The sequence below is a fragment of the Anopheles ziemanni genome (assembly GCF_943734765.1).
Source record: "Anopheles ziemanni chromosome X unlocalized genomic scaffold, idAnoZiCoDA_A2_x.2 X_unloc_5, whole genome shotgun sequence".
NCBI lineage: Eukaryota > Metazoa > Arthropoda > Insecta > Diptera > Culicidae > Anopheles > Anopheles ziemanni.
In genome coordinates, this window is record NW_026689818.1 from 768,130 (window position 1) to 780,074 (window position 11,945).

The following is an 11,945-nucleotide window of genomic DNA, read 5'->3' on the forward strand; positions in this document are numbered from 1 at the left end:
CCCCCCTTTCCCCTTCCCCTAGATGGATGATATTTTAACCCATGATATGTCCATATGTCAGCAGTATTTGTACCAATTTTTGTGAAAATTCGTTCAATAATTGTGGAACTATAATTGTTTTTCATTAATTTTAGAGGGTAGGTGTTGGGGAGGGGTAGGGAGGTATGGGGATATCAACAAACGAAGTTCAGATCATTCAACCATGGAAAATTAGCTACCTTCCTGCCAAGTTTGGTGTAAATCGGCCCGGTAGATTTTGCGTGATGCGAGCACATACATATATATATATATATACAGACAACGGTGACTTTTATATATTAGATTTAAATATTGTGATAATTTTGATGCTTTATAGCAAAGACACACGTGAAAATGTTTTTATTAAAAGTCATGTGGCAGCCTTACAATTGCGCGCAGCACTGTATATTTTATAAAAATATGCGTTACGTCAAATCGAGACACTATTGAATTGTAGCTTTGAAGATGTAGTAGTGTGCTTAGTGTAATTTAGTAAGTAGGAATAAAATTCGATCTTTCCGATCTCAGACTTCATCGCGAACGGTTCGATTAATTGGTTGAGAAAAGAACACGCTAAAGTGGTGACCCCGACGAAAGTGACCCGACGACCCTGTGAATTGTTCAAGAATCTACAAAAAAGTGACATGGCAACCGAAGACAATAAAACTCCTGTCGCTGAAGGTGTCAGCGGGCACGCGGAACCGTTCGTCGAATCTATTAAAGTGCCAAGAATAAACCCGCCCAGCATGATAGATACCAATATCGAGACTTATTTCCTCTCGTTGGAATTTTGGTTTGCAGCATCGGGCATTAGCTCCTCGCATGACGCACGTCGGTACAATATCATAATGGTGCAAGTGCCGCCCAACAAGCTAACCGAGTTGCGCTCCATTATCGACGGAACACCGGCAAGTGATAAATATTCGTATATAAAACGCAAATTGATCGAATATTTTGCCGTTAGCCAACAACGCCGCCTCCAACGGGTACTATCAGAATTACCGTTAGGAGGTCAAAAGCCCAGCCAATTGTTCAACGGAATGAAGCGTGTGGCAGGCAATGCTTTAGGCGAAACGGTATTGCTGGATTTGTGGGCTGCTAGGCTGCCGCCGCATGCACAGGCAGCGGTCATTGCTTCTCGAGGCGATGCGTCGGACAAGATAACAATAGCCGATGCCATCGTTGATTCAATGTGCCTTCGCAGAGGGGACGCCATCGATCACGTGCAAACGCCGACACCAATGACACCTGTTCGAGACAAAGCGGTCATTGACCCAATTGAGAAGCTTACTCGTGAGATCGCATCGTTATCTAAGCGATTAGATAAAGTATTGCACACCAGAAAAAATACACGCGGGCGATCGCGTTCATATTCTCGTGCCGGGGAATGGAACAAAAGTCGTCACGAAAGAGATCCTTCGAACGGACCTTGTTGGTACCATAGAAAGTTCGGGAATGATGCCCGAAGCTGCCGAAACCCATGCACCGCTGGTGCACGTGGTCCAACAAGCCAAGAATGAGGTTGCTCAGCTGAAGCAGTGGGGGACATCGGCGAACAATCCACCACTGCCACAATCCTTCGCTTACGGGTAACGGATTCAACCACCAGGAAACAGTTTCTGATCGACACGGGAGCAGACGTATCCGTGGTGCCGCGAGGAATACATTCAGCGAAAGTGAAGCCCTCTTCTTTAAAATTGTTTGCCGCGTATGGGACACCCATAAAAGTTTACGGAGAAGTACTATTGAAAATAAATCTTGGTCTTCGTCGAGAGTTCTTATGGAACTTTATGATTGCGGACGTACAATCAGGAATAATAGGTGCAGATTTTTTAAGTCACTACGACCTATTAATCGACTTAAAACGCAATCGTCTCATCGATAACACCACCTATCGACACCAAGTGGATCACTCGACAAAACCATCACGCTTTCCGGAAAAACGTTTTGTGAGGTATCATCGTATGCAGATCTATTAGCCGAGTTCCCGACAATTACCCGTCCCTCTACCCCGGGAGCAGTCAACGGATCGTCGACTTGTCACCGCATCGAGACTGCTGGCCAACCTGTTTACGCTCGACCGCGACGCTTGTCACAGGACAAGTTAGAAGCAGCTCGTGCGGAGTTTAACACTAGAACCGCCGGACTTTTCAACCTTACTAGAACCGCCATATGGGACAATTTTGTCCCATTCGTTATGTATTCATATTTAGACATGTTTATTATTACCTAAGGGTTTCCTGTGGTTAAATAATTAATAAACATCATAATAAGGTATAATAAAGCTTTATAAGCAACTCAAAAAATAATAAAAAACATCGGATTGGGACCATATCAACCGCATTCTACGGATATCAAGGCCAGTTTTCTTTCCATTAATATAATATTATAGGGCTTTCAGTGATAAACACTTATAATTATTCCTTACATGGTTGAACGACAGTGAATCTAGGCTTACAGTTAGATATTATTTAAACAATCAACTGTAAAGTAGGGTTTTTATGATCATAAAACAATTCTTTTGTTCTAAGATGTTTGGGTCTACGCGAGCGTCTGGTGCAAAGAAGAGGGCAAAGCTTTTTTCAAAGGCAAAAGGAACACTTAGATTAATTATTTAAAACATCTATAAAACATCTTTAGGTTTCATGGCATCGGGACAAAATATTACTGTTGGAAACGTTTCGGTCCAACGAAGCTGGCCGAACATAAACGTCACCGCGACGGCGATGTTTTTAGAAAATATAAAAAGGATCGAAGGATGCGCCTTCGATCTCTTCGTCATACGTGAATTAGGAAGGCCAGACGATTTTTTGGCTATTGCTGTTAAAATAAAAGAGATTTTACGCACAGGCAAGAAAAGCTGGGTAATTTATATTTTCGGTCGACTTAGAGCCCCGTTAAAGACAATCTGTCTTTAACAATTACATTGCTGCATCAGAACCTGGCTCACATGAAACGCATATGTACGAAACTCTTTTAGTACATTTTTAACATACTTGTCTATTGCATGTGGTGCATTCGTTAGCACTTTTGCCCTCGGGATAAGAGATTTGAACCTGACAGCGCCGACGAGAACCTACAGCACCTGACACAGGCAATTTAGTGTTTGAGCTCTTATTTTCGACGTACTCTTTTGCAAGTTCTTCGCCTAGCTTCGCGAATATCTAGATATCTTTTCTTTTGTAAGTTCTTTGTACTAGACCCATGCATTCCCAAATCCAGAATATTGAAAAATGAATGAACAGGCCATCTTCTACTAGCACTTTTCACGAAGTACTATCTGTACATTTGGTCAACTACATCAACTCCGTACATGGTCGAGTTGTAAAAAGACACAGTTTCAGCCCTTGATTTTTTCTCCAGTTCTTACATCACGATGCATTGAGCTCAGTAAATCGAATTTTTTTTTAATGTTTTGCCTTGATAGACTGTAAGAGTTGCGTCGTCGCTATAACACGCTTTGGTAAGGTAAAGTTTCTCTTTGACTTTCTTTACGCAGATCGACACTTCCCTTCTAGCCTTGTTGACTGTGGCAACTAAGCTAGTTTTTTGGATTTCAAAAACTTCGCTAATTGTAAGGAGGTGAACAAATTATCACAATTTACGTCTCTTCCTCTGTTTAGGTACGGATCTACTTACTTTTTGACTACAAAATCTCCAAGTCTCTCTTCCGCGGAACGTTCATAATTTTTTGACAGCAGGGATACCAGCCCTCACAACGTATTTTGCCTATGGGACAAAAATGTCCCATATGGCGGTTCTAGGTTGGAAATGAGTTTATTAAAGTACCATATGGGATACACAATTTTTGAAGAGCGCATTCGAAAGATCGTTAAAAATAAATAAAAGTCAGAAAATTTCAATGGGTTGTCACGACGGCAAGCGGAATAACACACCTTTTTCGAGTGCGATGGGACAAAAAAGTCCCATCGGCGGTTCTAGTGTTAAAAACTTAATGAAGCTCGGGATTTGCAGACCGTCGAGTAGCAATTGGGCCAGCCCCCTCCACATGGTTAAAAAAGCAGATGGTTCTTGGCGACCATGCGGGGATTACCGCGCCTTAAACGCGCAGACCATTCCGGATCGGTACCCCCTACGGTACCTTCAGGATTTTACGTCGAACTTGCAAGGTAAAACCATTTTTTCAAAAGTTTTTTTTTTTTTTTTTTTTTTTATATAAAACAATACATTCTTTATTAACATTATTTGCGTTAACCTAGGAGTCTTATAATTAGTTATGTAATTAGTTCTAGTAAGGTTTTTTCGCTTGATATTGTGCTTAGTTCATTGTTGCATGCAAGAGTAATATAATTTATGAATAGTGACATAATTATTGGTCGATTTCGTGTTTTAACATTTGCTAGGAGTGGTCTTTGTAGTTCATTAAACGATAGAGGGGAGCTTGTATATGCTTTTAATATGTTGCGGAGCATAGTCCATTGATAATTTATCAAACCGCAAGTTTGAAATTTGTGTTCTAGTGTGTCTGTAATTCCACATGTAACGCAGTTTGGATGTGGAACCATGTTATATTTAAATTTGATTTCTTGAGTAATTATTTTTTTCATTTGTTAGTAGATAGTATGTGCTTCGTTGTGCTGATGTTAAATCTTTTGAGTTTATGTTCCGCCATATTTTTTTCCACGAGGTGGTATTTTTGTTTTTAGTTGTAATAGGTGGCGCGGGGAGAAAATTTAATAAATTTTTGTGTATTTGTTTAGAAGTGGGGTTATTTACAATAGCTTCCGGGAGGTAGGCACATTCCTTTATAATAATCTCCAAACATGGGTAGTTTTTTGGTAAGTCCAAAATGTTAGGGGGGTTTTCATTCTTTTTTAGTTTATTTTTTGTGAAAGGCATGTTGTTGATTTCTTTTAAATGTCTGTTGGTTAATAGTGAATTGAGTTTTGTGATTGGAACTAGCAGGTTTAGACCGCCTTTAGCTTTTGGTAGGGCGAGTTGGATCATGCTTACTCTTTGACCTCCTCTTGGCCACATGAATTCACCTAACGATGATGTCAGGGCTGCTATTTGATATTTGTAGGCAGATAAAACGGACCCTAAGTACCACAATTTAGATGTGAGGAAAGTGTTGGCGGAAATGGCTCTTTGATGTAGATTTAATTCTCTCATTTTGTGGTGTCTTACGATTTGGGCAAATTTTTTGGTGGTTGCATCCCAGTTTAGCTTTATGGTTAGCCTGAGAGAGTTCGTGAAGACAATGCCTAGAACTTTCAACCGATCTTCTGTTTTTATCCACCCTATGTCGATTTTGTTATTTTTTGTATGCAATCCTATATCTAGTCCTTTCGTTTTTTCTGTATTGAGTTTTGCTCCTGACGCTGACTCAAAAAGTTCAAATGTGTCTTTGATTTTGCTTAGTAGTTCATTCTTAGTGACGATTATGGAAATATCGTCTGCATAAGCGTTAACAACATTTTCTGGGGCTTTACAGATTTGTTCTAACTTTTCTAGTAAAGGATGGATATATATTACAAATAGGTGCATAGCGAGAGGATCTCCTTGTCGTATGGATCTTTGTATGCGTATTTTTCTGTTTAGACTTCCATTTACGTAAACTCTTGAGCTCGATTTTTCATTTGTCTTACGAACGAAATCTATGAAGCTTTGATTAATGCCCAGTCTGTTCATTGTAGCATACAGGAAATCATGGTCTACTCTGTCAAAAGCCTTGGATAAATCGAAGGAGACGAATTTTCCGATCTTCTTTGTTTCATTAATTTCTAATATTTTATCTTTTACTGACAAAAGTGCTTGAAATATGTTGTTATCCTTATTACTACATTTTTGAGATTTTGTCAATATATTATGGGTATCAATTAGTTTAGAGAGTCTAGATCTCATGATTCTATTTAATATTTTGAAATCAGCATTCAAAAGTGTTATTGGCCTGAATGATTCTATACAATTTTTAGTGCAATATTGTTTCCTTATCAGAACAATTATACCCTCTGCAAATTGTTCTGGTACGTTCAAGTACAAAGCTTCGTTTATGATTAAGTTTAGTTCTTTGTGTATTATATCAAAAAATATAAGGTAAAATTCATTTGACAAACCGTCTTTACCTGGACTGCGATTTGATGGAGCATTTTTCAAGGCCTCGTATATTTCGTTGGTGGATATTTGTTTCGTCAAGTGTTGATTAATTTCACAATTTTCAGGGACTTTTGGAGAACAAGTAAATGGAACACTATCCTTAGAGTTTTCTGCTGAGAATAGTTGCTTATAATGGTTAACAATATATTCGTGAATTTCGCTTGGTGTTTCTATTAACAGTCCGTTTTCGTTTTTGATATTGTTGATTATAGTGCGTTTTGTTCTACGCTCATTTAGGTGAAGTGTGGAAATATTTTCTCCTGCTATGAACGTGTTACTCTGTTTAATAAAGTTTGCAGTCATTCTTCTTTGTAGTGATAGCATTTCTGCTTTAATTTTGTTAATGCTAATACGTTCATTTGCGTTTCCTATGTAGTTACTGTATGCGGTATCAAGTTGCTGTTGTAATTTGAGGTAGTAATGATCGAATTCTTTAAAGTTTAAACTATTTTTCCAACGAAGGAATGCTTTTATTTTGGGTTTTGCAAGTTCTACCCACCAGTGTATCCAAGATGAATAATTTTTCCTTTGCCTTGTCCATTGGGTCCATTTGTTCTTGAATTCGTTGATAATGTTTTCATTTACGGTTTGTTTCCTGAATGACCAAAGTTTGTGTCTAATTATTGGTGGAGCATTGTGCTTGATGCTCATTCTTATGGCATAGGCTTTGTGATCGCTAAATGCTACGCTATGCATGGTTGCAGTACGCAGTTGTGTCCTTAAGTTTCTTGATACATAAATACGATCAATTCTAGAGGCAGAGTTGTGTGTTATGTACAGTCTGCTGCAAGTAAAATCGGACGCTCGAAAAATGAGACGGTCTGCTGTCTTTCCGCAAGCCTACAGCATTCTCGGAACCGAATATTGACCTTCAACGTATGCAAATCTTTTCATTAACTCTTTCACTACGTAAGAAAAATGAAAACGAAATCAAAATCGATTGTTTTACTGAGATTCGGCACAAAATGTGCGCGAAGACCCGAAAAGCGGACACGCAAGTAAAATCGGACAGGTAGGTTTCTTTGCCGTTTGGTGCACTTTAAGTGGCCGCATGTCGTTCTAGCACCACATTTATGAGTTGGCCACTATTGTTCTTTGTAGTTGCAAGGTAGACAGCAAAATGAAGAAACAAAAATACTCAAATTTTACACAGAAGCAACAAACTTAAACTTGTTAGTATCAGATGGGCTTATGCCCAGATTATGATCAGTAAGATGGTCCAAACAGGAAGGGAAACTGCTTACGAGGAAAGCAGAATAGGATTGGATAATCTTGTGAAATGAAAGTTTGTTAATTTCATTACTGAAGCCCTGAGTTTAACGAGATCATGAAGCATAACCCAGTAACCCACTTGGCTAACATGGGAAGAAGAGTTCTTAAAGTAAGAAAACAATGATTAAATGAAGAAAATTCATCATAAAAATTAACATAGTCAAAGTTATTAACCGTTAGCTTTAATATCATTTAAAAAAATCTTGAAGTTTGGACATGATTGATCAATCATATGGTATCGTAACTCCGTCGAAGTTCCTGGGAAGCTGCATGTGAAACACGGCATCATGAACAAGGTGTATTACATCAATATTCTCAAAATTAAATAAAAACCTAGCACCTAATAACTAACATTTGAAGTAATATTTTGTATTCTATCAAGATTATAATCCAAAACACACATTGCTGGATACTAGATTATGGGTATTATTCAACTGCCCAAACTGCTCACTACCGGCATCCAATAACAATACACTTGTGGGTAACAAAGCGCTTGTAGGAACTTATGGTGGCGATTGCACGACTACAAACCAATTTAAAACATCTTGAGATAATTGAAAGACGTAAATTAAAGAGTATATGTAAAGAAAATTCCAAAAATTAAGTTGGAAGCACGCCAAAACGGCTACAAGTTTTTTTAGCTACAAGTGAAAACTTGAGAAAATACTGAATTTCAAACACTTGTTTTGATTATTTGCATTGCATAAAGTGAATTGTGTTAGAAACTTATGATAAAAAATCATTTCCAGCTAAATTTTAACCAAAACATTACAAATAATCCCCAGTGAAATAGTAACAATCTTTGTTTGCATTCTCGTCAGCTTATCGTTATTTTTTATGGGTTTTTTGTATGATAATTTGGGTACCTATAAATCAAGTACAAAGAACAATAGTCGCCAACTAATAAATGTGCAGGTTCAACGACATGCGGCCACTTGAAGTGCACCAAACGGCAAAGAAACCTACCTGTCCGATTTTACTTGCGTGTCCGCTTTTCGGGTCTTCGCGCATATTTTGAGCCGTATCTCAGTAAAACAATCGATTTTGATTTCGTTTTCAATTTACTTACATAGTGAAAGAGTTAATGAATAGAAATGTACACGTTAAAGGTCAATATTCGGTTCTAGGAATGCTGTAGGCTTGCGGAAAGACAGCAGACCGTCTCATTTTTCGAGCGTCCGATTTTACTTGCAGCAGACTGTATGTGAATTCAACATTTTGTTTTAGCACGTTCCATGAATCGTACATTTGAAGGTGTTGGATAGCGTTTTTCAAAGCTGCGCTGTGATTGGAGAAGCCTGTCGCATCTCTGTCATTTATAATACTATTGAAATCTCCCGCTATTACTAAGTATTCGTATGGAGCTCTCAGGTAGTACGCTAATGTGTGTTGGAAGAAGTATTCACGTTTTTGTTTGTTTTGAGTTCCTGATGGTGCGTACAAATTCAAAATTTTAAGTTTGTTGTTAATGCATACAGAGATTATTCTACTATCGATGCTTCTTTCAATGTTTGAGTATTTTAAATCGGGGCTATCTCGTATTGCTATCGCAGTTCCACGTTTGTGATGATCTATGTTTGTGATGGTTGTATATCCGTGGATGGTTAGGTCGGATTGATATACTTCTTGCATGCACACAATGTCAGCGTCTAACTTTTTAATAGTGGATTGGAGACAGTCTATTTTTGTTTTGCTTGAAATGTTGGTTGTGTTTATGGAAATGATACGTAAACTTATATCTACACTATTCATTTTGATGCGTGCTTTCTATTTCTTGATGACGTACCTGCTGTTGGTGTTGTGATGTATCGAGTCCTTCCCCGTTTACTCTCGAAAGTTATCGTGTCTGTTATGAGCCTGTCCGCTTGTCTCTTTGCTGATAATGATCTAGTCAGTCCAGTGTGCTTGTTGTCGTTGGGAGAGTTGGATCTTGTATCGGTCATACGTGGTTTTTGCGTTTTTTCGTTGTCGGTGATTATTATCTGGTCTACTATCCCTGCGTTGGCGTGTGTGTCTCCATGAGCCTCTATGGCTGTGTGGTGTCTTTCTTTAGTTGTGTGAGTTTGTTGTGCGTTGTTCACATTTTGATGCTCTGGCCGGGAGGATGCGTTCGAGGTGCTAGCTACCTCGGCGTATGAAGTTTGCAGTCGAACGTTGACACTTTGTTTTTGTGTAACCAGTCTACGGTTTTGGTTACACGTTATTCCGTGGTGTACGTGTTGGGCACAGTACCTGCACGTCGGTTTCTGGCCTTTGTAAGTCGCCAGTGTGGTTGTGTTCCGAATGTCTACGAACGATGGTATGGGTTTTTCGACCACAATTCTCACAAAACGGTAGCCGTTTGAAGAACCAGCGTATAGTCCTTCCGTCCATTTTCCTTCGAAAATGTTCATTACTTTTCCGTGCTTAGAAAAGTACTCCTTTATATCCTCATCCGATATACGGGAAGGTAGATCGTGCAGCTTGACCAGCACGGAGCCGTCGTCCATGACGACAGGAATGGAATATTCGGATCCCTGACACATAAAATTGTGCTTTCCGTCATGATCCTCCACAATCTTCAGTGCCACATTTTGATCTTTCACGTCAATATGAACATTGACGGATGTTGTGCGTAGGTGAATTCTAGTCACCTGATCCTGTGCTATGCACAGCTTGGAGGCAATAAACTCCATGACCTCTTTAACCGGAGGTCTCACCGGCAGCTTGGAGAAGTCGAGCCTCAGCGTTGCTTCTCGAGTTGCCATCCTGTCGTGGCTCTTCTCTCTTACTTTCCTTTTTGTATTACAGCTCTCGCTTTGTACGTCTGTTCTCCTTGAGCTCTAGAACCGAACTATGGGGATTACCGCGCCTTAAACGCGCAGACCATTCCGGATCGGTACCCCCTACCGTACCTTCAGGATTTTACGTCGAACTTGCAAGGTAAAACCATTTTTTCAAAAGTTGACTTGCAGAAGGCGTTCCATCAGGTTCCTATCCATCCTGACGACATCCCGAAAACGGCCATCACGCTACCTTTTGGACTCTTTGAATTCTCTTTTATGACTTTTGGGCTAAGAAATGCAGCTCAAACCTTTCAACGTCTCATACACGAAGTTGTTCGCGGTTTTGATTTCATCTTTCCCTACATCGATGATCTGTTCATCGCGTCGTCATCACTAGAGGAGCACAGAGAACATTTACGCATGCTGTTTGAGAGGCTCAAGCAGCACAACTTAACGATAAACGTTGCTAAAAGCGAACTGGGACGAGAAAACCTAAACTTTCTGGGACATTCCGTTTCCACCGAAGGAATCCGTCCACTTGATTAACTTTTATCGACGATTCATACCGAACGCGAAACGCAAATACCGTTATTAGCAATGACACCCGGCAATAAGCGCAACGATCGTACGCCGTTGACGTGGACCGACGAAACAAAAGCTGCATTTGCAAAATGCAAAACTCAGCTCGCCGAAGCAACCCTACTGGCTCACCCCGTTAAAACAGGTGAATTGTCCCTCTGGGTTGACGCTTCCGATATCGCCGCAGGCGCGGTCCTTCACCAAATTGTCGACGATAAGGTTCAGCCGCTTGGATTTTTTTCGAAGAAGTTTAACCCCGCTCAACTACGCTACAGTACATACGATCGTGAACTCACTGCTATATTCCTCGCAGTGCGGCACTTCAAGTTTATGTTAGAAGGACGGAGTTGCCACATGTGGCATATATGCAGGTTATGATTAGTATTAATTATTAATAATAGTATCCGTGAGCTACCCTTGGTACCTCACGTGACTACGCTAGGTTAAGTAGTATTAGTAACCTCGCCTCACTTTGGTAATCGGCAGATGTACCAAACGCGTAGAGGCAGTCTGAGGTCAGCATCCAATGCGTTAAGTTGAATTATAATAAACGTATTCTTATAATTGGCGCAGTCGACGGTTCTTGCAAAAAAAAAGCCCACGTACGAGGCACCTGTTGTCCCGAGTGATCGATCGTTGAGTGTATATCAATAGATTTGCGGCAATAGTTACGTGCAAGTGAACCTACAAAGTATTTTTTTCAAACAAATTGTTTGTGACAAAAAGTAAAATAAAATGGAGCCCGATCTAAACCAACTTGTAGAGCAAGTCAAACTTTTGACTGCTCACCAACAATTGATAACGGACGCTTTATCTACAATGAACGGGAACCGTTCAATATTGTCCATCCCCGACCCAGTGAAGAGTATTGAAGTTTTCGATGGGAATAAACTATGTTGTGATGCATGGGTACAAGATACCGAAGAAACGTTAAATTTATACAAGGAATGGATTGGTCAACCAATTTTCGGACAAATCATACGCACAGTGAAGAGCAAGTTAAAAAGCGAAGCAAAAGAAGTTCTCATCGCCGCCGGAAATCCGAACACGTGGCCCGAAATAAAAGACGCTATCGTCAAGGCATTCGGTAACAAAAGAGACCTCGCTACACACATGTGCTCCTTATTCTACGCCCGACAAGGAAAAAATTCGATTCGTGAATTTTATAAAAAGTTGAAAAACATTGAAACAGCG

The 11,945-nt window shown here is 39.8% G+C and overlaps 1 protein-coding gene across 1 annotated transcript; it reads right to left on the reverse strand.

Annotated features, from left to right (window-relative positions):
• Positions 1–7,576: 7,576 nt before the first annotated feature.
• On the reverse strand, positions 7,577–10,154 carry LOC131292362 (uncharacterized). The gene is made up of 2 exons (XM_058320817.1): positions 9,640–10,154; positions 7,577–7,673 (listed from the first exon to the last, which is right to left on the reverse strand). Exons 1-2 carry the CDS (start codon positions 10,152–10,154, stop codon positions 7,577–7,579), a joined length of 612 nt encoding a protein of 203 aa, XP_058176800.1.
• Positions 10,155–11,945: the final 1,791 nt, after the last annotated feature.